General features: G+C 37.0%; 3 protein-coding genes across 8 annotated transcripts in view; 1 reads left to right on the forward strand and 2 right to left on the reverse strand.

Moving 5' to 3' along the window:
- Positions 1–21,266, reverse strand: part of abl1 (c-abl oncogene 1, non-receptor tyrosine kinase) — a 26,908-nt gene extending 5,642 nt beyond the window's left edge. Inside the window, exons 1-4 of one of the 4 annotated variants that reach the window (XM_024299558.2) lie at positions 20,301–21,266; positions 18,641–18,992; positions 1,710–1,862; positions 712–1,007 (exon numbers count right to left, since the gene is read on the reverse strand). In XM_024299558.2, the coding sequence (XP_024155326.1) occupies positions 712–1,007; positions 1,710–1,862; positions 18,641–18,767 (576 nt within the window). In that variant the 5' untranslated portion in view covers positions 18,768–18,992; positions 20,301–21,266. Of the gene's footprint in view, positions 1–711; positions 1,008–1,709; positions 1,866–6,493; positions 7,481–18,640; positions 18,993–20,300 lie in introns of those variants that run through there. The other 3 variants (XM_024299557.2, XM_024299560.2, XM_024299559.2) reach the window with 3 other exon arrangements.
- A 282-nt stretch (positions 21,267–21,548) lies between these two features.
- exosc2 (exosome component 2) lies at positions 21,549–24,691 on the reverse strand. The gene is made up of 9 exons (XM_024298622.2): positions 24,318–24,691; positions 24,008–24,109; positions 23,855–23,900; positions 23,685–23,774; positions 23,528–23,593; positions 23,369–23,437; positions 23,022–23,198; positions 22,159–22,287; positions 21,549–21,874 (listed from the first exon to the last, which is right to left on the reverse strand). Exons 1-9 carry the CDS (start codon positions 24,437–24,439, stop codon positions 21,794–21,796), a joined length of 882 nt encoding a protein of 293 aa, XP_024154390.1. The 5' UTR covers positions 24,440–24,691; the 3' UTR covers positions 21,549–21,793.
- A 416-nt stretch (positions 24,692–25,107) lies between these two features.
- Positions 25,108–26,576, forward strand: part of ric1 (RIC1 homolog, RAB6A GEF complex partner 1) — a 27,051-nt gene continuing 25,582 nt past the window's right edge. For 2 of the 3 annotated variants that reach the window (XM_024299487.2, XM_024299486.2), the window contains exon 1: positions 25,108–25,764. In XM_024299487.2, coding sequence (XP_024155255.1) covers positions 25,624–25,764 — 141 coding nt within the window. In that variant the 5' untranslated portion in view covers positions 25,108–25,623. The remainder of the gene's footprint in view (positions 25,765–26,576) is intronic. The other variant, XM_024299485.2, reaches the window with a different exon arrangement.

Genomic DNA, 26,576 nt, shown 5'->3' on the forward strand with positions numbered 1-26,576 from the left:
GCACAAAAGGAGGACAGATTATAAGATTTTACTGATTTGTAAAAAATTTAAAATAATGCATGAATCAAACAAAAAGCAAAACTGCTGCGGAAGAATGGGAAACAATCCACCAGGAAGAAGTTTGCCATGACATGTTTTTTTTTTTTAACGTGTGGGCGAACATAGTTGGCTCTATCTGTCAGTACTAATGCATATCTTAGCATTACTGTCAATCTTTGGGTCAGGCCTCACGTCTGCAGCCCTTCACAAGAAGCACAGTGGTGGTTAGTGGCATTCTCGTCATAGCTGGAGTTCCTGAAGCCAGCTTACCTCACTGCATCACAGGAAGGCGGGCGACAGAGGCAACACTAAATATTTCAGCCTCTATTCAAAATCTTTTTTCTCCTTTTTGGGAACATTAAGACATTTAACTTTTTTTTAAGCCCTCTTGGAATATAATCTACACTTCAAATAATACAAATAATAATAAAAAAAACTTTCAAGAATCGTTAAATTCACCTCTTTAGTTGATTTTCAATTTTTCTCAATATGTTCTGCCTTAGATACAGTCTTAGACTAGAATCTGAAAATGTTTGTATTTCCTAACAAAATAAAAGCTTCTCCACAAACTTTTGAACTATTTATCATACATGTGCCCCTACACTCAAAATCAAAAAGAGTCAGGATAAACAAGATGAATTGTAGTTTGATGGCACAAAATATAGTCTTTACCTTGCCGTCTGATGCAGTGTTAATCCTGTAATGGTAGACTCTCCCCTCGTAGCGCAGAGAAATGGACCTCTGTCCGGGACTGCTTTCGCTCTCTCGCACCAGGAAGCTTCCATTGATGCCTGAGCTGAGGAGGTACTCTGCAGCGTTGCGCGACACTGGTCCATGATACCAGCTGTGCTTCTCCAGGCTGTTCACTGGGGTGATGTAGTTGGATGGCACCCAACCTTGGCCGTTCTTGGTCTGTGCTTCGCACCACTCACCATTGTGGTTGTAACCCAGCACACGCAACTTCTCACCTAATCGAGAGAGCAAGCAGAGTGCAATTACGGACCATGTTCATGGGGGGACAGTGAGAACAGACCTCTGTGGCTCCACTGTAGAATAAAACTTTGATCCGGAATTCAAAGGCTTATTTTCCACATTATTATACTGTCCCAAAGCCATGAAATTAATCTCTGACTGACTAGTTTGGATTGAAAATATGATAGAATTATAAAACAACTGATGTTTTTTTTTCATTCTTGTGAAATAAAAACTGGTAAAATTAAAAAATGAAACAAAGTGCATTAAATTTCTATGGAAAGTCATGTTGTGCCAGACATATTCCTGTTTATTCCGGTGTCTAGGTTCCCTCCTTCCTTCATTTGTCTGTGTCATCCATCTGCAGTATTGTTTAACTTGTGCTCAGTGAGAAAAGACCATGTGTGAGAACGTGGTCAGGAAGTGAGAGTCTGATGGGACTGAGGACAGAGGGGGGAGCACAGAGGATGCAAATAAGGAGATTCCCATTAGCAGGGACAACTTTACAGACATGTGTTATCTCCATTTCACTTCTAGAACAATAGAAAACTCAGGAAAAGAATCCTATTCAATGTAGTGAGTCACTTCTTTACTAAAAAAGCAGTTCTATCTAAAAACTGGGAACTTTTTGCTTGTTTCTTTTTTCTTTTAAATGTCCGCAAAGTTAAAAAAGACGAAACTAAAAGCATGTTCCTTACCTTTCGTAATGCTTAGTGTGTTATCGCCGCTGGCAACAAAATCATAGAGTGCAACAAACAGGTTGGGGTCGTTCACACTGGGTCCTGCCAACAGATTCTCTTTGGAGTTCCATCGGGCTGCATCTCCCAGACCAAACTCTGGTCTCTGTAGAGCTTCTAGGACAAACGGAGACAGGAACGTTAGCAGAACGCTTACATTGTACTTCACTTTCATTCAAATATTGGCAACAACAAGACCGATTCATGACTGAAGGAGCCACTACGAGATCTCCGGCAGTCCGTGTGCTGATGATTCCGCAAGAACAAGCTCTTCCACAACTCCTTTAGCTTGTTCTTGCAAAGCGTTTAAGCCCACACCGAGATTAGGAGCGTTAGAATTTGTGTCAGTACGACTTTTCATTTCCTGGATTACCTCTATTTAGCTAAAACTTTCTATAATACCGCAAGCAAGACAAATAACCTCTACTTTATCAGGAGAATGTGTCTCAGCATGAAACTTCATGGGCTTTAAAACAGGGAACAAACCTCACGACTACAAAGGGATTTAGTCATACTAATTATACACACTTCATGAATTATAGCAATTTTTAAGACTGGAAACTAAAGCTAGAAATTTTATACATTCACCATTAAAAAAAGACTATTATGTTTAATCTGAGACAGCAGACTTAAATATAGTGATTATTCACACCCCCAGTGAGATGCAAGAGGGGAGAGGTTTAAAATTAAACACTAAGATAATTGAAGCAAGACTAAAGAAGCCACAGTATTACATCTATCAAAACCTCAAAAGGAAAAGACACACTCAAAATGCAATCACATAGCTGCCACCCCCCCAAGTCATGGAAAAAGAAATGACTGACAAGTGATATGAATTATCTACAGATTACGTGGCACATTTGAAGGTTTTACGGCACGGCTATTTAAGCATGCTGGGAAATAATAGGATTGCTACCACGTTAAAATGCCATTGTTTCTTCATTCTAACTTTGTTTTGTGTCAGCTATTGTTTAAAAAAAGAATTTGCTCTCTCTTTGTCATCCACTCTTCTCTCATCAGATTTCTCAATTACTTCACAACCCAAAAGTGTTTACATGAAGGCCTCAGTGGACGTGTGGTTGACGGAGGATTTGGCGTTCAATACCTTTCTTTAACGGATGAAACTCAATAGTTTTTAGGACTTAATTAATTCCAACACTTACGTACACTCGCAATGATCCGAAAATGGTTTATTGTTTATGCAATTCAATACCAACAAAAGCAACAAGATAACCATGAGTTATGCTGATGCATTTTATTAGCTTCTGGCAAGTAAGCCTCATTATCCGAAAGGACCACACCTAGCCCGATTGGCTGTGATCTTTGGAGGCGTTCAGCCCGGGAAGCCTGTGTGCATTTATAAAATTCCCTGGACTGTTTCGGTAAAACACTGGAATCTTTAACAAGGGTTGAATTCCCTTACAGCACCAGCCGAGAATGTGCTTTTATTTCATCATCAAGAGTTGGAGCGGAGAACTTTTCTGCTCAGCTCAGCTCAGCTCAGCTCAGCACAAAGGTATGAATTTCAAAACTGGGTCAAAGACATTTTACCCACGTTTCACAGACATAAAAAAAAAAAGGTTAATGAATCTTTCGTCTGCAAACGACATGAAGTGCATCACCAAATGCTTGTTTGATAAAATATAATGTGCTAATGTTGGTTAGAAATAGGCCTGCACAATAAACCTCAACTATATTGTTACTGCGATATCACCCTGTGTGGTATGTGGATCGCAAAAGATGGCATAAACTGAAATGAATGGCTCTCTTACTAAAATAATCACGTGGCAACTTAAAGTATTTAACAAATCAAATAGAGCTCTTTATACATTTGACCAATCCGATGGACCCCCTTCACGTTGTTGACCAATCGATGGGGACCCTTTTATGTTAGATACCCGCCTCCTGTTTAGACGAGGGTCTTTGGAGTATTACTTTCACTCCTCAAAGGGGTTTAAAACATCTTTAAATCAAGAATGTGTATAAAAAGAAGAATAAAAGCCCCCTACTTTTGTAGACAAACTAATATTCTACCACAGTATATCACATGCTTTAATATTGCCATAATAAAGATTAAATAAATTAAAAATATCTAAAAAGCAAGAAGATTTTTTCTGACTGCATCCCTAAAAACTTAAATCAATCAATCGGTGTCTTCAATTTAATTTAAAAGAGACAGTTTTGTCCTTACTTATGACCAAATGAGAGAACGCAGTGTTCCAAACGTGGCATGCTATTGCATATGAAACTAACAAAGAGTTCTCCTGGTAGTTCTGATCTTAAGTACTGCTTGCTTTCAGTTTAGACAAGGACAGCACACCATGTCTTCTTAAAAATAATAAAAGCTATCACTTAGAAATACATGATTTTGGATTGAATATAGAGAAAGTCATTGTAGAAAGATGTAATTTAAAATGTTCAAAACCAAAAGTACCTTAGATGCTAGGATAAAGGGAAGACACAGAGAAAGTGAAAGAGTTTAGGACTTCTTTTATGCTTTTGTTGAGAAGTCACAGGCTCTATTGAGTTAAAAGGTAAAAAAAAAAGCCTTCTAAAAACCTTAGCATGCTGGGCCAATTAGAGCCAAATGTGGTGCTTCTTGAAGATCATTTGCTTGGAGTTTAGCGTGCCAGAACATACCTAATGAAGTTTTGTGGAGCAAAATAACTTTTGATGGGCTACAGTTTCAGGAATAGTGGTGGAAAAAACTGTAATTAAAAGATCCAGATTATTCCTGTTGGGAAAAAGAAAGTTGCATAAATGCAAATTCCAAATGACTTTTTTTTTTTTTTTTTTTAAAGAATCTTTCAAGAGTCCACTTTATGAAATGAAGTCATGTTAAATCTGGCGCTGGAGAATGTTATAACTAACAGCCAAAGGTTTCAATTTCAGTTTATCCCGTGGTAACACTAACAGGGGCGGAGAGTTGTGCGTGTTGTAGAATGAAAAACAGATGAGGCCAGATGCAAAGAAGGACAAATGAAAAAGATGTAGACCTGAGACAAAGCAGGAGTTGCAGACTCTGCTGAGCTTGGCTACATTCTACAGCGTGAGCAGACCGTTTGAGCTCGCCATGCCACACATCCACTTTACGCGCCACAAATACCACAGCTCTTTGTAAGAGGGTGACAACACGTTTGCACGAAGGCCAGACCAAGATCAAATATTCAAGAGAGGGGAGGAATTATTTTATGTTAATTGTGAAGTGGTTTGGATTAAAAAAGCAAGAAAGGAAACCTCTGTTCCTGATCTAGAAGTTGATTAGTCAAAAATGATTATAGAGATATTGGGGCCCTCAAAGATCAGACTTGGAGGTAATCCAAAAATATAATTAAAAAATTTTTTTTTTTCAAAACCAGGAAAACTCAAAGATAAATGTCCTGGCGTTGTCAAAACAGTAAAAATTGAGAGAACCAACTACAAATGATCCAACCAAAGAACCAACTACATGTGTTGCTGATGTGGTTTAGCTTAAAATCCCACTCCTATCATCTTTTGATCTATTTTAAAAGCGTTCTCAGTGGTCTTTTAGTTATGATTATGCCATTTTTAGCCAATATCAAAATTATCACTCCTTACAACCCCAACCTAACAGTACCGGCGCAGTAAAATTGGCAAGCAATATTGGAAATATCCAGCTGTGTAGCTTTGAGCCAGATGCTAGCTCAGATGAGGAAACACAAACTTGGATCTTTTTCTCTACAAGTGGATGCATCAGAATGGAGTGGAGCTATGCCACCTACGTCACAGTTACAAGCCTTTTCCAAAAATTGGCTCCTAATTCATAATGATTTGAATAAAGAAAAACTCTGAAATTCAATTTTAAGCTTCATTTTTAATATATTTTTCCCATTGTTGGAAAAGTGCCACAAGAACTTGTTAAAAACGCCAAAAAATATATTTTTTATGGAAGTGGGTGTTTAAATCTAGATCAATAATTCTCCACTGATAGAGAGTATAAATGGGTAAACTAGAACACAACATAAAGAACACGCCAACTACAAGTTTTCTAGTGATGCCAAACAACATACAAGCTGTAGAGAAATTAAGAATTCCCTGTTTGAATACGGGAGAGTAAATGTCTACGCAATATATGCTGTAACTTGTAGTTTCAAAAAGAAACACCTTATTTCCATCAACATAACTTGGAGCAAACAAAAACAATCATTTTTATTAAATAAGCTGGTTGAGCATTCATTGGTGTATCAAAGAAAAGCCAGCTAAATCTAATTATCTTATACAGATTCTAGGATTTTTTTCAGGAAAATCCTTTGTTCCACACATCTAGTTTTTCTGTTCATCAATTATAAGCTTTGTGAACAAATTTCGATTAACTAATAATAGAAAAAAAAGTCAAAAGAATGCTGACTGAGATTAGAATCCCTCTCTTCATAAACAAAAGTTAAGTGGGACATGGTCAGGAGTCAGGTTTCCTTGTATTCTCTTCTCTCTTTTTTTTCTCCCCTCTTTTTTCCTTAGCAGCTAGCCAGTGTGTCTGGCCTCCCTCACCCTCCTCCGTGCCTATTCTCCATTTTACCCTCCCCATTCTTGAGTTTCCACAGGAATCATTGTTGAAACTTATGGCGCTGATACCTAATCTTTAATCCTTCCCCCATTTGCTTCCGCGCCACAAGTGTTTTTTTTTCTTCAATTTCTGTTATCCTGGCTTTGAGATAATTTGATTCCATTCTATAAAGCAAACTTTTAATCGCACCAACAATACAGCCATCGTGAAATATCCTTACCTTCAAAGTAACAGCTGGAGGAAGATGAGAGGCCTTTCTTAGATTTACACCCCACCAATTTCAGGCATATCTCCAACATTTTCATTTGTTTTCTTTCCTTTCCGGACGAAATCTTTGTCTCTTTTTCAACTCGGTTGCCTCTTTGAAGTTTACCGTCTACATTTGTCCAACAAAAAGAAAAAAACTAAAACAAAAAGTGAATTTAAAACAAAGCAGGACAAAGAAAAAAAACTAACTGCTTGACTTTCTCCAGTTTTTCAAGCTTCTGTGAATCCAGTCATGTCTTGACTTTTAAAAGAACAAAAAAAAAAATCTACCAACTCTTTGTTATGACTGTGTCCATCTTTTTTTTCCTCTTTGGCTATAGGATTTTTGATCGATTCCACCCTGAAGAGATTAAAAAAAAAATCCCAATCCAGTATGGAGTTTTCAGTCCAGGAGGTTGCCAGATCTGTCAGTGGAGTGGGCAGCAGGGCAGTCTTCGCGGTGCCAATCCGCTCCCCTTATTCGCGTATGGCAGTGTATCTGAGGCACAGGGAACACTCGTGCTACAACTGCCAACAAAGGGCCTCTTTCAGGCTCAAACTGCTGCCCTCAATGACATCAGCTGAGCCCTCCCACCTCCAGAAGGAGGAGGGAGAGACAGTAACCACGCACACACACGAATAACACCCCCGCACAGAGCCACACACTTCTGGAGGAAATATGAAGAGCACCTCAACAACGTCAAAACTTCAGGCTTGACGTGTGGACAAAAGTGTCTTTTTAACATCCTAGAGATGAATCGTTCCAAAACTTCTGTCTTTTTCTTCTGCTGCAGCCATCAGATGACTACGAGATGCTCCTCCCTAAACTTTTCAACCCTTCCCCCCGTTCTGTCTCTCCTCAGCCACGGCTTTTCCCTCTTTCTTCAGTCTGCACGCTTTTCAAAGCTTGAGGAATCGACTGTTGTGTTGGGCCAGTTTATGCCTTTTTTTTTATTAACATTGTCTACTTTCCAGTGAAATCCCCCAAAACAGGGTAATTACAAGGTGGGAAACTCCAACCAAATTCCACATTAACAACATTGAGGAGGACATTGATGTCATGGTGACAACAACTGCTTATGTGTTTGCTGCCATTATCTCACACCAAAACCAAACAAAAAAATATTTGTAAATGTATATGATAAATGTCATGCTTTTTGAATTTTCTCAACTCAAGCTTAAGGGCCTTATATGAGAAATGTTTATAGCTTTGAAACTAATTCCGTCACAAGAGCAGCTGCAGCGTGCTGACTAAGTTCGGCAAATATTTTCTGCACAAATGACAAACACTAAAGACTTGTGTGTGTACTCCTTGGGGGGAAAAAGTAATTGTATGATTTCACATTGTAAGGAATCAGGCATGACAAGGAAAACAGACTAAAAAAAACACAAATATAATACCACTTAAAAAAATAGCAGTTGAACTAAAAAAATACAATTTAAACGTTTATCACAAAATTGCGTCCCGTCAGGGTCATCTAAACCTTGTTTTCTTAATTAAACCCATGAGGAAAATGAAATATCAGATTTTTCTGTCATATTTCACAATAAATAAGCATTTTAGAAGCAAATTTAACCAAAATTAACTTTTAGAGATTGCAAATTACATGTTATGTTGTGTTTAATTTAATTGTAGAAAAATATAATTATGATTACATAAATGGGAGACAAGCTAGTATGAGGTTTTCTGATTAAAAAACAAACAAACTTTAATAATAGGTAGTTATAAAGCAGAAAGCTTTACCTAACAAGAGAAAATATATAAATAAGAGTTTTTGAAAAATAAGCTCAAATTGTTATGGTATTAATGTGGTTTTAAATCTTAATGTAGCATTTAATGTGGTAAGTTCCTATTATTATCACTACAAGAAATTGGGCAAAACAAATTTTTATTGATCTTTTTTGTCTGTGGAATAGATTTAAGCTGAACTTTACACCAAAAAGGGATTGTAAAAAACCAGACAGCTAAAATGACAACAAGTTGTATTCATTTGTGAGTAAGACTCATGCAGTGTGTATTTCATCACATGCATGAGTTTTTGTGGTGCACCAGCCTCATTATCCATGCATGTCTGTTGCAACATGTGGATTACCCAATGTGTCGCTATCTATTTAAAAGTCAAAGAGGAACCACATGCAAGACTAATCCCACAAAGCAGTAGAAAAAAACCTGAATTTTGATTAAAAGAGGAGACGCGTGAACATTCGGTGCCAGCTCATCCAAACAACTGTCTGCAGACCCAGCTGGTTCTGGCAGTAATAAAACCCATCAATATTAATCTGATGCTTTCCAGCACTTGCTAGACAATAACTGACTTTACACTCAGCAACGTCACGTCATGTCGTGTAGCGATTCACCCCTCCATCACTGTGCTGTGCAGGAATGGCAAACATTTGTCGTTTTCTGGTGCGCCTCCCCAAACACCAATTAAGAAATGAAAGCTTCCTCCAGCTCTGAGAAAGGCTTGTTACCTCACCGCAGGCACCAAGTGTTGGGGAGATGGGAGGATAAGCGCCAGAGAGGAGGGGCTATAAAAAGTGGAGGCAAGAGGAAAAAAGGTTGCAGATGGAGAAGCATGAAGCATTGTTTGGAAATGAGCTCATCGGAGAGTCGCTCTGATTTTATAGCGTTGATCTAGTACATGCAAACAGCTTGCTGATGTCTATCAAACTAGCGGAAGACTTTTGGCATTTTATGTGCCTTCTTGTGCTTTTATGACTCTTTTTTTACAAAGTTTTTCCGATTTCCAAACTCTAATGTGACAGAATGGACAATAATGCAGTAGATAATAGTGACATAAAGATACAATTCTTGGCTTATTTGTTGATACCATACTTTTTAGGCAATCTGCTATAAGCATTCTGACAAAGGGATTTTGGGGTTTTAGGTCGCTTTAATGCTTTTTTGTTAAACTACACACACATAAACATGACCACATTGTCTAACAATGCTTAAAATGAAAGGCAGCCAATACTCAGAAGGAATCCTATTCATCTATTCTATGGAAGAAGAATTATAGCACTTCTAAACCGAGCAAACTTTCTAATTATAGAGAAGGAAAATGATGGCAGACAGGGACTGACACGAAGCATTGTACATTCCAAGTAGTCATTTAGTAAAACGCATAGATTATAGTTTCCTTGTTGTGCTTCAGCAAGCACTTGAAACAATTGCGTGAGCATATAATACAGCTACATTTAAGACACTCGTAAAGCAGGTATTGTGTGTATCTGGTGTGTGGATGTGTGTTTGCACATGTGGCTGTTTACTCAGGGCCCTTTCTGGAGAATGCAGCCAGCGTGTCTGAGGCCTACACACTCCAAGTGAAGGTTAAGGGGCTTAGATTCTCTCATAATTCTCCACTCAGAGCAGTCCACAAGGACAGATGCTCCTAAACACACTTACTGAGTTCAAGGTTAGGCACCAGCCACTGGTAATAATAATAAAAAACAATGGTGATGGAATGGGGAATATAAAAATAAAAACAAGTACACAAACATGGAAGCATTTTTGAGAAAACACATTAAAATAATTCACTTAATCTGATGATTAAAGATGAGTATATGTCAAGTTTACTACTTAATCTAATGGAAACAATTAAAATGAATTGAACACATTTACTATACAACATTTGAAGTTTACGTAAAAACAAAGGAAGGTAAGCAAGTTGACATATTTATATATTTTATCTCTATTTTTATATGCATGTGGAATAAGATGGAATATTCAAATACAAGAGAAACGAAGAACCAGATTTTTTTTCAGAACAGTAAAATAGCTTTTAAAAGATCAGCATAGTTTTGAAATAAAAACTACAATTAATTTAACAATTAATCTACAAAAATACATTATTTTCAAAAAGTATTTTGTAATATACATTGAAATTACAGTATAAAGAAGAAAATATCTATAAAAAAAAAATATTTTTTGAATTGCATGATAATAGTTGTAGTGATATTTTTTACCCATAAGACATCAGACCAATATTTCCTTGAAGGAAAATTTTTGTGGGATATACCACAGACCAAGTGGATCGCATGACCCATTTCTTATGTTTTTCTAACATCAACATGGGTTCTTATGAGTTAATAATATAAATTTGCATCTTTATTTAGTATATGTGTGAAACCTAAACTCTTTAAGAACAGAGGATAAGAAAACAGCTCCTCGAATGTAACCAGCTCTAACTGGTCAAATGGCAGGCATGTACTAATTGCTTTTTTAAGTACACAATAAAATATTTTCTAACTGAAAAATGCAGTTTTATTTTAAAAAAAATGCAATTTAAAATTAAAATCTTCACAATTTAAAATATTTATTTGTAAATTAATGGTTGAACTGGAAATCCATCCAGGTTGTTTTATTCCAGTTGAGGGTCATAGGATTGCTAACGCCTACCCAGCTTCTTAAAGACAGGCAGGGTTCATCCTGAACAGTTCCCCAGTCCATCACCACACATTTACAGTCACACTTAAGGGAGAATACCGTTATAGAGTCAGCAATTAACCTATGAAGCATCTTTTTGGGAAAAATGTCCAGAGAAATCAAGACTTGCATGAGGACAACATGTAAACTCCACACAGAGAGGACCCAACCGGGATTTGAGCCAGAGCCTTCTCGCTATAAGGTGTGTGAATTACTATTTTCAAAGATACAACTGGTTCTACAAAACAAGATAGGCCAAACGCAGGAGCTGTGCCAAGCTTTTTATTTCAAAATTTTTCATAACTTCATAAATCCACCATAATCTACTACATAATAACCACACATGTAGATTTTTGTTTTATTACTTCATGAGTGTATAATCATGAAGAAAAAATAGCAAATAGCTTTAAGAAAATAAATTAGTTTACTCAACTATTTTCGGAAAGTTTAAAAAGCACTTACAAATGCCCATTTGGCTCAACTAAATGATTTAAGAGCCTGAAAAAAGTAAGCACGCACAAAAATTGACAAAGAAAAGAAATCTTCCATTAAGATTTTTCTGCAACCTAAGCTTAAATAATTCTTAGGAGCCATAATCTTATGAATACCAACTTAAGGAAAAGAAGCAACAGATAAAAGACGAGCAACTCTAGCTTTCAAGCTGCAGTGGTGCAACTACTTGGGCTTCTCTTACTTTAAGTGAAACCAGATGCAGAAAGCACTACAAGCCCCCTCTTATTTTCTTACAGCACAATAAAACAGAGTTTATTGCAACACAAAGAGACACAGCAGCATTAAATAATCCTTCCACACTAGCCATATAAGTAAAACACAAACAGGGATTCTGTGTATTCTTGCGCAGCAAACAAACCGTTTTGTAAATGGAACTTGAAGCAAAATTTACGGATGGAGACTTGAGCTCCTTTCAAATCAGTCTTCAAAAAAGGAAAACTTTTCAGCTGATACCACATCCGTCATTTTGGCATCCAAGGTAACAGGTTGTCTGAAGAGAAAACAACAGCTGTGTCTGCAGCTGCCTGCTTAGGCATTGGATTGCACAGATGGACGAGTTTTTTCCCCCTGTATCGGTGTGAACTGGGGCACATGCATAAAAAGGTGGTGGTAACTGTCAAGTTCATTCCTTAACTTAATATGGAGTTTCTCTGAGAATTTTTATGGTGGGACAAATGTTTTTGGCTGTCACTGATTCTGCAAAATGTTTCACCTAAAAAGATGATTAAAGTTTGCCATGATCATAATTACATTTCAACAGTGAGAGACAGAATGTGAAAAATACAATGCAGGAAATCACATTATATGATTTTAGAAAAGTATTTGATCAATAACAAATTTTCAATGCAATAACCCCGTTTAGCAATGACAGAGCTTCCTGTAGGTCTTCACCGTGTTTGCACACACTGTAGCTGCTATTTTGGTCCATTCTTTCATGCAGATCTTCTCAAGACCTTTGGATTTCCGTACTGTTGTCTTTCAACTAACCTCACAAATTCTCCATTGGACTGAGGTCCAGATACTGTCTAGACCACTCCAGAACCTTCAAATGTTTTTTTTATGTAGTCAATTCTTCATTCATACGCAATGTGTTTAGAGACCATTGTCATGCTTGGCGATTAAACCATGTTTCATCCTCAATGGTCTCACCGATAGCAGGAGGTTTTTGCCCGAAATCTTCCCATATGTTGCTCCAGTCATTTTTTCCTTTATATGGATCAACATCTAGTCCATTTACAGAAAACCAGCCCCAAAACACGATGTTCCCATCTCCATACTTCATGATGGGTATGGTGTTCTTTGAATGGAACTCTGCACTCTTTCTCTTCCAAACACAACAAATGGCGTTTATACCAAAGAGATCCATTTTGGTCTCATCTGACCACATGACATTCTCCAAATCCTCCTCTGGATCATCCAGAAGGTCGCTGGTAAACTTTAGACGGGTCTGGACATGTGATGGCTTAAGCAGGGGAACTTCTAGAGCTCTGTAGGAGTTAAACCATGACAATGTTGTGTGTCACTATAGTAACCTTTGTTACTGTGGCCCCAGCTCTCTTAAGTCTTGTTTCCAGTCCGACTTCGATTGGTTCAGGCAATACAGGTGAGCGTTTACACTAAAAGTTGGATCATCACAGCACTGATTGTGAATTAGTTAAGGGGTTAGGTTAAACGAAGGATCTGTTTGAGTCTTTCCGCTTCTGTTGTGGACAAAGACAGAACACACCATGGACATCTGCCACTCTATCTCACCTTTCACACACATTTTTAAGCATTAAAAAACGCACACTAAAAGCACATAATTTGGCACCCTAAACTGAGATCATATATTAAGCGCTTAAATATTTTTTATATAAAAGAGGAGACATTTTTAAACAAAAATGATCAACTGAGCCCAATCCTAACTTAATGAAATATTTATCTTTGGTCAGTTGGATAGCAGGAAGATGAAGTAGGTCCAAACTGTACCAGATAAGTGGAAGAAGTAAAAACATTTTTTTTAAAGTATGATAGGTGACTGATTACAGTCTACCATTAACCCAAAAATTTCTTAGAAATCTTTAATCAGACAGATCTCAATATTTTTTTTAGGTCGGATATGTGAAGCTCAAAAAAACGAAACAAGAGAAATAACTCAAATTCAAAATGAAACCATGATTGAAGGGATAAGGCAGAAAACACAACAGAGCCACATTCTTTACTCCTGTAGTTGAACTTTTTGCTGCTTTCGCTCTGTGTGAAACAGAATATTACTCAACAAATCTGTGTTGAAATAAAAACATTTTGCAAAAACAACAAAGATTTTCTAGAGGTGGACTAAGGCAAAAGGGGAAAACGAGAGACTTTGGAAGGATACCATTGAATATTTAAACTGGTTTGACAGCAGTACATGTTGAATAAATAAAATTTAAAAACTCAGTATATTTATAAGATTTAGCTAAAAATCTAACCCTATTCAGTGTCTTTTTGCATAAAAACACTAAACTATAGTTTAATAGGTTTAGCTTAAGACCTTAAATCTTTTAGATTAGGCTTGATCACAAGAAGAAAATAAGAGGAAAAAGTTAAAAATAAAGTGATTAAAGCTTAAGATGACAGAAATGTATCACATTGTAATGAAAAAGTCTTAACAAAAGCATTGATAAACCCAGATAAAGGCTGGGAACTTCACTGGATGCATGTCCCTCTAAACGTGGTGATATGTTTTGCCACAATGAGGAGGCCAGCCACCCAGCCTTTAACAGCTGGCCTGAAAGAGCATTAACGTGAGGCGCCTGTTCTGCGAGTGTGTACACAAGCATGAAATACTGCTCACAAAACACACATGCACACAAAACCCTCCTCCCATCTTCAGGACCCACGTGGACCACGGGAAGAGATTTGGTGTCTAGACTGTATAGATTCCTCGAGTTCCAGCCAATAACCAGCCAGATGCCAACAAAAAGAGAAATGGATTCCCTTACTGTGGGCCTGCAGCTGCTACATTAATCACATACAAACACAGAAAGAAGGTGATGTCACTCAGGAGGGAGGGCAAGACTACCATTCTTCTACCCTCAGAAATATGTTAAAGTAGCAACATCTTTGCGAATCAACAAAGAACATGCTAATCTGTAGTTCTGGATAACCTAATCTGGGTGTATGTTTTCAGATTTGAGACATTAGATAGTGTACAACTGGAGGATAACACAGCAGTTCTGCAGCAAAGATCGGGTTGCTTAGTAACCAGCATACCTTTAAGTAAAAATATGTGAACTGTATTTATTTTATTAAGCTAAGAAATAAATCAGGAAAGAATTTTTTTATTTAATTGCTACTCCAACAAAATACACACAGCAAGTAGGTTGTCTCATTCATAAAATATTGATTTATAGAAAAAGTTCTTTCTTAAACCCCCACTCCAGTTATCTTTTGATCTATTCTAAAAGGGTTCCCAGTGGTTTTTAAATGTTTGATTATGCCATTTTTAGCCAAAAACAAAAACTTCAATTTTCTAGGACATGATTTTTTTAGAGCAGAAGAAATTCCTTACAAATTTGCCTCTGTTGGCACAGATTTCCCATCATCCCTTCATTTACTCTCTCTCCCGCTAGCTTACAGCCCCTCCCAACTCCAAGCTAACATTAGCAGTGCAATAAAAATGGCGAGCAACATTGGAGCTATCCAGCTGTACGATTTAGAGCAAGATTCCAGCTCCGACAAGGAAAAAAAAAAGACGCACATGAATCTAATGGTCTGCAAGGGGATGCATCAGAATGGAGCTGAGCAAGTAGTTTTACTCAACTACTACAAGCTTTTTCAAATGGCCTTTTATTGTCTGCCCCTGATTCACAATGATTTGAATAAAGAAATAGTCAGAAATGCAATTTCAATCTTAATTTTCTGATATGGCCTCCATCGTGTAAAAAATTCTAGAAGAATATGTTCAAAACACAATTTTTATTGGGGTAAGTCTTTAAAAAATGTTACTCTTAACAAATTTCTAATAGAGAAACAGCTTTATGCAAAAGACGTATATCTATTTTTATTAAAATTTTATATTTTTTAAATATATAATTTTATTTTTCAAGTTATTTTGTCTTTAGGTATTCATCCTTTTGACATAACTGACCTGCAACCTGTAAATCCTTTAAAGAAACAACTAAAATAAAGAAATAAAAAGGTATGGTTTCCCTTTGTATATCAACAAACTTCTGAATGAATTTTCTTTGACTAAAAAAAGGACCAAAAAAAATCAGAGCTTCTCGATAATCATCACATTTTTTTTATCAAGGAGGAATTTCAAACACACCAGTAAATTTTAGTCCGGAAAGATGAAAAATTCAGACATGTTTAGGCGTGTTATTCAAAAACAGGCCTGTTGGCATTCTCTGCCTTATTGTTAGTTTGATTTTTAGAGTTAAATGCTCCTATAAACAAAATTGGGCTTTCTGAGCTGCATGCTAAAGGAGCAGCTGCATATTCTGTGGGAGGCATGGCGAACAAAATCAAATTAAACACTGCCCTCTTTCCACGTTTTTGAGCCAGCCAGATCATAAAGCTGCACGTTATAGAACAGAGCAGCAGGGAGCAGAGGCAGGTCTTTGCATGCCCTCATGCTGCCTATGGCTCTCTTCAAGACAGCTGCATGTAGACGTTTGAACCTGCCAGCTGGGAGGAAGCCTGGCGTTGGTTATCCTGATTGTAAAACTAGTTAAAGCTTACTAAAGCGTGAAGACATGTAAAATACATTGATTTTTCTCTCCTGAACAATGATTAACCTCTATTCTAACTCCCTCGTCAGAGGGGAAATCTGACAAAAATGGGGGGAAAAATATGCCCCTTCACTCACCCTTTACAAAAATCAACCCATTTACCGAAAGCGGCTTTCATTCTGTTTTCCTGACCTTCCTCGTCCTGTCCCCCTGTGTGTTACACAACACTGAATCAGAGCAAAGTGTTAGTGCAAAGACAAACACTTTTGCTAAAATTATTAATGTCCTGGTTTAAATTTCAGTTTTATTTTTTGCAAAGTGGAGATAAATTTGGCCAGAACACAAGACATTAATTTTAGCAGATTTTTTTTAACTGTAAACATTTTGACTAAGATGTTTAAAAGAAAGTTAGGAGTGGAAAAAGTTCTGAATTAAGAGAGACTTTCTCTAAATAAATGTCTCATTGCCATCTAACCACATCGATGAGGCTATAAGGGATATCGGTAAACTAGCTGATAATATGTAAATATTCAAATGCAAATTCAACTTAATTTTTAGCTTTTCCAGTTACAGAACACCTCAAAGTGCTTTAAGTAAATAAATAAATAAAAGTAAAAAATCGTCTCATTTTGACTCAGAAGAAGCCACTCCTCTTCATCTAAACTCAGGTTCCAACATGGCTGCAATTTCCTAATATTTTTCCCTTTGATAAAATTATTTTTTTGTAAGATTAGTGGTTCAAATTACTCTAAAAATTGTCCGCTTTTTGTTTGTTTTATTTTACATTAACTATAAAGGTTATATTTGAATTTAGGTTTTCTATAAAAACATACTGAATGTCAAAAGTTGCAGCTTTGCCTTTAGTCTTAATAGGGGGAATGATAAGTGATTATCCTTAAATCAAAGCTAGGAAAGGTTTAAAATTGACAAACTTAAAGACAGCCTGTATTTCAATCCTACTTTGCTGTACAAAAGCAAGAGTTGAAGCTCACAAATTTTTTGCTGTCAATAAAAATCACTGTCCAGCTAACGCTAGGAGAAAGATCTCCAACGAAGACCTCAGTGTTGATACTTTGGATATTGTGTTACTAGGTTTCCACGTCATGGTGAGGTGCTCTAGCCCTCGCAAAAATCTGCACAGAGCTCTGGTTTGGTGATACATTGACAATGCCTGTTTTGGCTCACCAAGAGAAGGACCTTGAAATTTAACGTGTAACTTTTCAAATCGTTAATAAATCACCAGCTCTGATGTGGAAGGGGAAAAAAAATCCAACACCTTTGGTTCCGATTTTCAATGCATGCCGAGACATTGAAAAACATGACCCACCAATAAAACAGAGCAATAATCAAATAAAATAGCACTGAAAAAGCTTTAGGAACAGATGATGTGAGAAAGACTTTTCCCACCTTGAATATAGTACAGTGATTAAAAAAAAGTTCATCGAGATGGACAAAGCACAAGCTATTCCATAACCACTAACATGTATTTGGATCACACTCAGCCAAAAAAATCACTTTCTTGCTTTGCTAATATGGCAAAGTCCCACAAACTCAATTTTTTTCTAATAAAATCTGTTAATTTTTTAAATTATAATGGAGATCTCTTCTTCCATTTTGCCTTCACACTCTAATTTTTAAGTTGTTTCGTTTTCAAACATGTTACTTGCCCAAACAAGCTTTTAGTTTCATTATCAATGCTTTTAGATAATATTTAGTTGTAGGTAGAATTTGGCTAATGTTATAAAATGCTTTAAAAGTAAGTTATATATGTAATGAAATACCTATCACTGTTTAAAACATTCTTATACACTTTTGATTTAAGCACAACAACGTTTTCAGCACGGTATGTTATTGATCATGTCGTAATGGAAATAAATGTAAGAAAACTATCTGTAAAATATCAAGCAAATAAGATTAATACCACATAATTAAATAAGATCAATATAAACTAAAAAACAAACATGCAATCCAGTTAAAATTTAATTTATCTGCAAGAAAATGAATATGCAATTGAAATTGCATTTTTTTAAAGGTTAATTAAAGATTAAAAAGTTTGGTAAAATGCATTTTCCCCAAAATAAAATATTTTGATCAGCACAGATTTGATTACCTGTATATAGCATAGATTGTTTTGCCAGTTTTGTATCAATGATGATGATGACAAATTACCTAAAAATCTCACCAAAATTGCTATGTTGTGGCTAGTGCACACAAGACACGTTCTATGTAAATATTAACTGGTCTTAAAATACATGAGCCTACTGAATCCCGGCATTGACAGTTAGGAATTTGTGATTGTCAATAGGAAGTGGAGGAAAAGCTAATGGAATAATTTTGTCATTCTGTATTTTCACTATAATTTTTACAGCTTTTCATTTCCAAATACCTCTTACTGATTTGCCTATCTAATAGCAGGCTTTTCAGGGGATGGGGGCTGTGTTTTCATAAATCCTTAAGTTACAAAAAAACAACAGAGTAGTGATCTTACCGTGCCAATCAAAAACGTTCATCGGCTGATTCACATGGCGTGGTAAGTCCTTCTTTCCTCCCTTAATAAAGGCTGGAAGACTGGGTCTCCTTTGGTCCCCGACAAACTTTCCCGGCTGCTGCCCCATAAGGGCAGGGTGCCAGGCTGCAGCCGGGACTATCCAAGTCGGACGGAGTCGGTCAGAAAGCTCGCTGAAGGGCAATGGCAGGATCTGGAGAAGACAGGAGCCTCTCTCCTGGCTCACACTGTCTTCTCCTGGAGTATGGGTGATGCAGGCCTCCTGCACAAGGTACTCCAGCAGGGTTCTGTTTTTTCATGCATTCAGACGACATATGAGGCACCTAACAGAAATCTGGAGAAACATAGACAACAATAATCAACATTCAAGGTATTTGCTAAACCTTTTTAAAATAAAAATTGACAAATAAGCTCCAAAAATTCCCTTTTAAGCTACATGTTAATAAAATGTCTACTTTTCAGTGTGGTTTTATTTGGGTGGCGTAAAAGCGAGAGTGCAGTTGGGTGTTGTTTAGAGAGCATTACTGTTCAGTCAAGAGGATTAAGGGTTGATAATCCGACCAAAACAAAAACATTTAATTGATTAAAAATTAAGTAAAAACTCACTCCAATACAAGCGTGTTTTAGGTGTTTTAACATGTTCTTGTAGCATTTTTTACATGTTTATATAAAAGAAATTAAGATTAAAACTGCATTTCTGAGTGTTTCTGTATTACAATTGGGATGAATCTGAATGGGGGGGGGGAGTTGTCTTTTGTGATGCATTACAAGAGAGCATCCACTTGCATTTGTTGGGGACATTAAGATACATTAACATTTTGATTTTCTGCGTCTGGGCTGTCATCTCGCTTGAAATTGTACCACTGGATAGCTCCGATATTGCTCGCCATTTTTGTTGCACCGCTAATGTTAGCTTTAGGTTGTGAGCGGCTGCAAGCTAGCGAGAGAGAGTGTAAAAAAGGGCTGATGGGATATCAGAGGAGGCTTACTTCCTTCCCAACCGTCCTACCTACAACTCAGAGGTGAATTTCTAAAGAACGTCTGCCAAACTGCACAAACTTTGACCTAAAAATGACTTTTTTCTTAATTTTGCCTTAAAAAATGCATAATCATAATTAAAAGATAATTGTGAAGGCTTTTATAAGAGATTAATAGGAGTGCTGCAATACTTTAAAAGCCTCTCCAATCAAATGATGTACCTGTCATCTCCTAATACAAGTATAGATCCTTCACAATGTTGTGATTGCTAAAATATCTTATTTTGTAGAAGTTAAGATACATTTCCTCATATCTGTGTTAAATTCAGGGAACTACTTTTCCACATTATTAGTCAATCTCAGACTCAAATACACAAATAAATATCATTAGCCTCGGTTTACTTAAAGTTTCACATAACTTTCCAATAAATTATCTTTAATTAATGAAAATACATTCTATTATCATCCCTAAAGAAAAGCGACACCTAATGTTAATCTCGACCATCTTTCGAGGGCAGTTTTTGAATGTAAAAACAGTGTCATAAGTGGTTAATAATTACCTATAAACAACTCTGTGACAGCGACAATTTTGTTTTTGACTATAATAAAACTTTACAGTTAAAAAAGAAGCTATGATAAATGTTTAAAAAATAAGGTAAACTTACATGAAAACATTTACACTGTTGGTTAGCTCGCGAGCTCCAGCTAATGTTGACGATAGCCATGAAAGCTAACCAACTTCTGCTGGTAGTGAGCAGCGCCAGACTCTTTAAATGCACGCCGGACAGTCCACGGTGTCTTTCCGCTGGCTCACAACTGATAACCGCAGCCAAGTGCACCTCAGTGTCTCACAAAAACATGTCCAGTGACCGTAGTTTCACACTCCTGTGACAAAAAAAAAAATCAAAGCACTTGGTGTGTTTCAAACTTCCGTGTCCACTCTTCCCGTCTTGTGGAGCTTCTCCCCCCGCGTCTAAAGACACTTGTAGGCGAAGTTGAGGGAACTCTGCCGGCCAGACGACTCTGTCTCCTAAGTCTTCTCCTGAATTCCCAACCGCCGTGCCCTTTATTGCCGAACTCTATGCTTGAGTGCTTATTCATCACTTTCACGTGAAAACCTTAGCAGTAAACTTTGGCCGAGTTGCAGCTCTGTCGCTGGGACCGCCATACTTCCATACGTAAGGTGGTTTACAGAAATATGTGGGTGGGGCTACGTGTTACGTCACGAGCTAGCGTGGGCTAGCGCCATGAGGGAAGCGGAGGAGCAGGAAGGAAAACAGTACAGAACACAGGGGATAAAACTAATAGTTTCGTTTATGATTAATAAAGAAAATAATACAAATTTGGTATAGAAAACCATTCAAGAATATCAAAAGAGATATACACATAAGTAGAGTCAGTTCTTCAACTTTTAGAGTAAGAAAAAAATGGTCAGTTGTAATAGTCATAAAATATATATAAAAAATAGTTTATAACTAATACATTATTTAAATTAATACAAAAAGAAAAGCATATCCAGTGTCCCAAGTTTTAAATGCATAATATATTTTTTAGCAAGCTTAATTTTATTTTTTTAATTTTAAACTCCATTCAGATCTTTAAAGCTAATATTAATACACTTTCCTCTAAAGAGGAAAGTAATAGGTATTAAAGTTGGTAGGAAAAAAAATATTAATATCCAATTAGGCCTAAAAAGCCTAAATGTTTACTAAAGAACGAAATTATCAGATTTAATTTAAAATTTAACCTTATCCCCTAAAGAATCCCAACCCATTTTCCCTTAAAATGAAATGTATGCGGGATAAACCACAAACCAAGTGTTTCTTCTGTTAAAAGGACATCACAATTTGTTCTTATGATTCAATTAACTCAATTCACCCATTTTTTAACAATACAGACCACACTGAGTACTATACAGAAATGACAGAAATTTTATTTAATACAAAACCATCATTATCTAACGTCAAGCTGAGCTATTACAAAGATGGAAACATTTTTATTTGCATTCAGGGTATATGTATTGATATCACATATAGAACTTGGTCTCTGAGCACCTCACTTTGAAAGATGGGACAATATAAAACTAGCAAACTCCATCTTTGCATAAGTGGGCGGTGGTCCCCTAGTTTTTTTTTAATGTGGTTTTAGCATGGGTCTTTCATCCTTCCTGTTCCAGCAGCTTCTGTTGCGTCAACATGACAATCTCTTCCATCACTTCAGGTTTTAAGATGTCTTTGACCTACAAAATACAGCAAAAAGCAAAATCTCTGAATAAATTACAAATATATATTTACATCTGATTAGTTTATTTAAATAAATAATGTCCATTCTGCAAATATAAATAAATAAGGGTCCTCGTTTCAGTCAGATTTACAATATGGCCACCAGATGGTGCAATTTATTGCAAAAAGGTGAAAAAAATACTATAAATCACTGCAAGTTTACATTTCTTTATATCAGAAAAAAATCCACATGATTGATGACAGAATATGGATATTTATTTTCTAGCTTTATGTTTCCTACCTGATGCTGCAGTGATGATTCGTAGCAATAGAGAACACTGGTGTCGTACAAAAGGACTTTGTGTGCAGCCAAGGCCAGTAAGCAGTTTCTCAGCCGTGAAATCACCTCTCGATCTGACAGGCTAACAGGCTGCAAAGAAAAAGACCACAAATTGATACAAAAACAAGTTTCGGGAAGTCTATTAGTAGCAGGACTGTAACTTATTATTTATAAACAGAACAATCACTTAAAGAAACTCTTAGTATTGATTTGGGTGCATCAGGAAAGGACTGTGTTGGTGGTAAAATAAAAATCAGTTAAAGCTTAAAGATTTCCAACATTAGATATTTATATTCTATATAAAAGTGTGAATAAGAATGAAAAGAAAGGTGTAGGAGTTTCGTTGAAAGTGATGTTGTTGGCTTAGAAAGATAAAATATTGAATGTTCTCTTTGGGAGCTTTGAGGATGGATCGGATCAGAAATAAATCCATCAGAGGAACAGTTCATATCAGATGTTTTGGAAATAAATACAGGAAAGTAGATTTTGATGTACACGTTAAAAGGATGAACAGTGATTATGTTAGTTAAAAAATGGTAAGGTTGAAGCAAATAAGAAAGAGACATCATGGGATGCAAACAAAGAAGACATGATGGTGGTTGATGTGAGTGAAGATAGGGTTAGATGGAGGTGCATGTTTTAATGTGGCAAAGAAAATGTAACATATATTAAAGATTTTTTTTACACGCAGCAAAAGCTAGAGGCTGGTAATCAAAACTAACCCTCAATCGGTTAAAAAATAGCCTTTGATGTAAAAACAACTCTCTTTAGAAGACATTTTTAAGCATTTGGAAGCATAAAAGATGATACAACTACAAACTTACCTCAAGACTGGTGTAGAAACCTCCAGCTTCCTCCTCTTGTTGTCCCATTGTGGGATACAACCACACAAAGCCGTTATTCCCAAGGATAATAGATGCACCGCATGGAAGATTGTGGAAGTGACTTTTCTGCCTCTTGATCAGAGAAGGTGAAATTTGCACCAGCACTCCTTGACCCAACTAACAAGAAGAATACAAAGACCCAGAAAAAAAGTGATATACCATTAATAGACACTAAATTCTATCCAGTGTTTAAAAGAAAAACGTTGAGCTATTTTGAAACAGCACCATAATCTGAGGCTTCATTTTAATCTTAAGGAGATATAAACATAGTAACACTGTACACTTACTTTTCCATATTTTAAACTGCGAGTATGAAGTGACAAGGCTCCATCTGAAAAGACAGACTGCACTTCTGCCTAAAAACAGAGAAAAAGAAAAGACAATGGATTAAAAATGATACTACATCAGCAGAAGCTGTCAAAATTGAATACAAAAATCTACAGTACACTTATGAGATCCCCCTCCTGAAGATATTCTCTCATGGTCAGCTCATCTTCTGCTGATCTCCTCCTCTGTAAAACAAAACATAAAAAATGCCATACAGTTAAGCTAATCCTCCAAACACAAAGACTTATCCTGTTAAACAGCACAGTACTGTCTCACCAGCTCTCCTCCAGGCAAGTTTACTGATGAGAGCAACAGGATAGAGTCCAGTCTGGAATTAGTTTCCACCTTCCAGCGTTTCTGCTGCACCTTTTTATAACAAAAGCAAAAATAAAAAAATATATATATATTCTATCTTGCATCATTGATGGACAATTGAAATAACTCACCTCTGTAATTCTGCCAACCACAACATCTCCAACTTCACCATTAAATCTAAAATTACACACAAATGTTATTACAAAAGTTGTGCCAGTCCAATCTGCATGGGTTAATCTACAAATGATTTTATATTTTTCATGAATATGTTCATTCATACTAACCTGGTCTTCAGTGGTCTGACACAGATGAGTTTGTCCACCCTCTGCACCTCTCCAGCAACTGAAGCGGTCAGCATTTCTTCATCAACATAGGTGCCATGCCCCCTAGAAAATAACAAATTGTATGTATGCTTTATTATAATTACGTAAAGTTATGATGGCTAAATTATGGTTTCTCTGATCAATATTGCTTAAAATAAACATTTCTTAGTGCAAAGTTCTGATGCAGTGACTACTCTTTTTTTAGCTGCATTAGCCAAACGTAGTTAAGCATGCTAGCGAACATGTGCTCCAAAACACAAGCGGTACCTACCTCATAAAACCTGTGTCCGAAGTGATTATGTCTCCAGGGACAACCATATCCTTTCGATCGAAAACCGAAGTTGATACAGACACAGTTTTCCTCACTGTCGGTAATCTCATGTCAAGAGCCATGCTGCTTCCCCAAACTCCTCTTCTTATTCGCCTAAGACTTGATTCACGCAATTTTAAGTCGAATTGGCGATATAAAAAGCAACAATTGATGTAAATAGTTTTTCGATATTTTATTGTTAACAATAACAAGTGATTACCCGATCAAATTGTAATAAATGCCAACTAAACAGTATATTATGCTAGCATAGAACTTCCTTCGACTTGCTTCTTCAACGTATTACAAGCGTGTTCTAGCATTATTACCAACTACTAGTGGTATGGAGTAGGTACTACACTTTATATTGTTCAGCAGTTTCACTAATCTTATAATAAATGTATATCCTTCCCAGTAATGTTTTAACAATTGTGAACATGTATGTTCTGTTTCATGCAATTTGGTACCAAATCATTGTCTTCTTTCAGAAAAAAAAGTCAGCTAATGTCAAATTTGTCGTATTTTTAGATGAAAGCAGCTGAATTGTTTTTTTTTTTTTTTTTCAAATACTGTAAGTTAATCGTGTTGCTTTCATTACTCATCAAGTTGAACTATTTATTTGTGTCATTTTTAATACAAAGTCTGGAACTCTGTATCACAATAAATTGTTTTTGGGTGTTTTCTATTTTCACCACCAGGTGTCAGCCTCGAGTCATGCTGCCTCCATTGTCACATAATAGAGTGGTGACGTCGGATGTCAACATGAAGCAAACTTCACGCGGCTGACCAATCAGCGTTAAGATGGATAGACTCTTGTAAAGATGGCGACAGTGAGGCTCAGAGGAGTAAAAACTGGACGCTTATCCCTTAATGAACACCACCGGTCCAGACAGCGTAACAACTGACAAAGCTCGGGGAGCAAACGCAGATTGACCGGCGTACTAGTCGGCGGACAATACTTAGTATAGTGCGGCGCCGTGACGGGCCTCGCGGCTTTTGTTTTTGGGTACACCGCGGACCGCTCGTTAGCTTTAAGTTTGAAAATCCTATGCTAGCCCGGGGCTAGCCGTGTTGCTCAGTCGGCTGTTTTGGTATTTCTGTATGGAACCTGTGGATAAAAATCCTGCCCAGTGCCATTACCGGGCTCCTTTTTAGTGTTTGTCTCAGCGAAAAACAGACACTATGAGTCGCCCGTAGAAGCTAGCACCGAGGATCTGGGATTGCTGCTGCGCTACTCGGGAGTGTCGAGGCACAGCGAGTCTTTGCCGTCATGTATTTTTTAACCGGTTGGCCGCGGAGGTTGCTTTGTCCGCTGAAGAGCGAAGAAGAGCCGTTCCACATCCAGCCCAGCTCCCAGAGGTTTTACTTCGCCCTGGTGTCAGAAACCCAGATCAGCATCTGGTTCAGCCGGGTAAGTGAAGGGAAGTGGCTTCACTCGTGCACGCTAAAGTCCAGCTGTCCCTGCACAAACACCACCAGCGGGGTTTCATTTAGCTTCTTTATGCACTCACTGTATTTATTCTTTATTTCAAAACAGACTCTCTGAACATGAGTTGATTATTTTGTGTCATTGCGACATGATGATCAAAGTTTATGACAAGCCGAAGCGTGTTTCACCTGGTGTGTTGGCAAATACCTGTCCATCTATCGTGACGGTGACAGCTGACGACTGTTACACGTCAATACTCCTTAGTCTGGCAGATCACGTGGGGTTATTACGCAGAGCTAGCAAAGCTGTTCCTCCTACAGTCTTTGTTTTTATGGATGCTAGTTTTTCACCAGATTACACCTGTTCCTCAAACACTAATCACCTTTAAATTGCACTGTTCCCATCATAAACCCTCTTAATGTTTTGTTATACCACCTCTTTTGTTGACATTATGTGTAATATATATATCTGGATAGTTGTAAAGTCTTTAAATCCAAAAATCTGGCGTCTGGCTCAGAGATGTACAGGTGGATAGCTCCAATATTGCTCGCCATTTTTGTTGCACCAATAATGTTATGTGAGGGGCTGTAAGCTAGCAGGAAAGCTGTAAACAGTGCTCTCAGCAATGGCAAAGGGAAAGGGGGGTGGGGTTGCTCATTGCCACAAGTCCCACCCACACAGCTCTGCAGAATCTATGTTCTAAAAACCAGAAAAATCATGATTAAGACGCAACTCTTGAACTAGTATGGAGGTAGAATCGTCTTTTTTGTGTTAAACGTGTCCTAAATTGTTTA

This window comes from Oryzias melastigma, linkage group LG12 (assembly GCF_002922805.2).
Source record: "Oryzias melastigma strain HK-1 linkage group LG12, ASM292280v2, whole genome shotgun sequence".
In the NCBI taxonomy this organism is placed as follows: domain Eukaryota; kingdom Metazoa; phylum Chordata; class Actinopteri; order Beloniformes; family Adrianichthyidae; genus Oryzias; species Oryzias melastigma.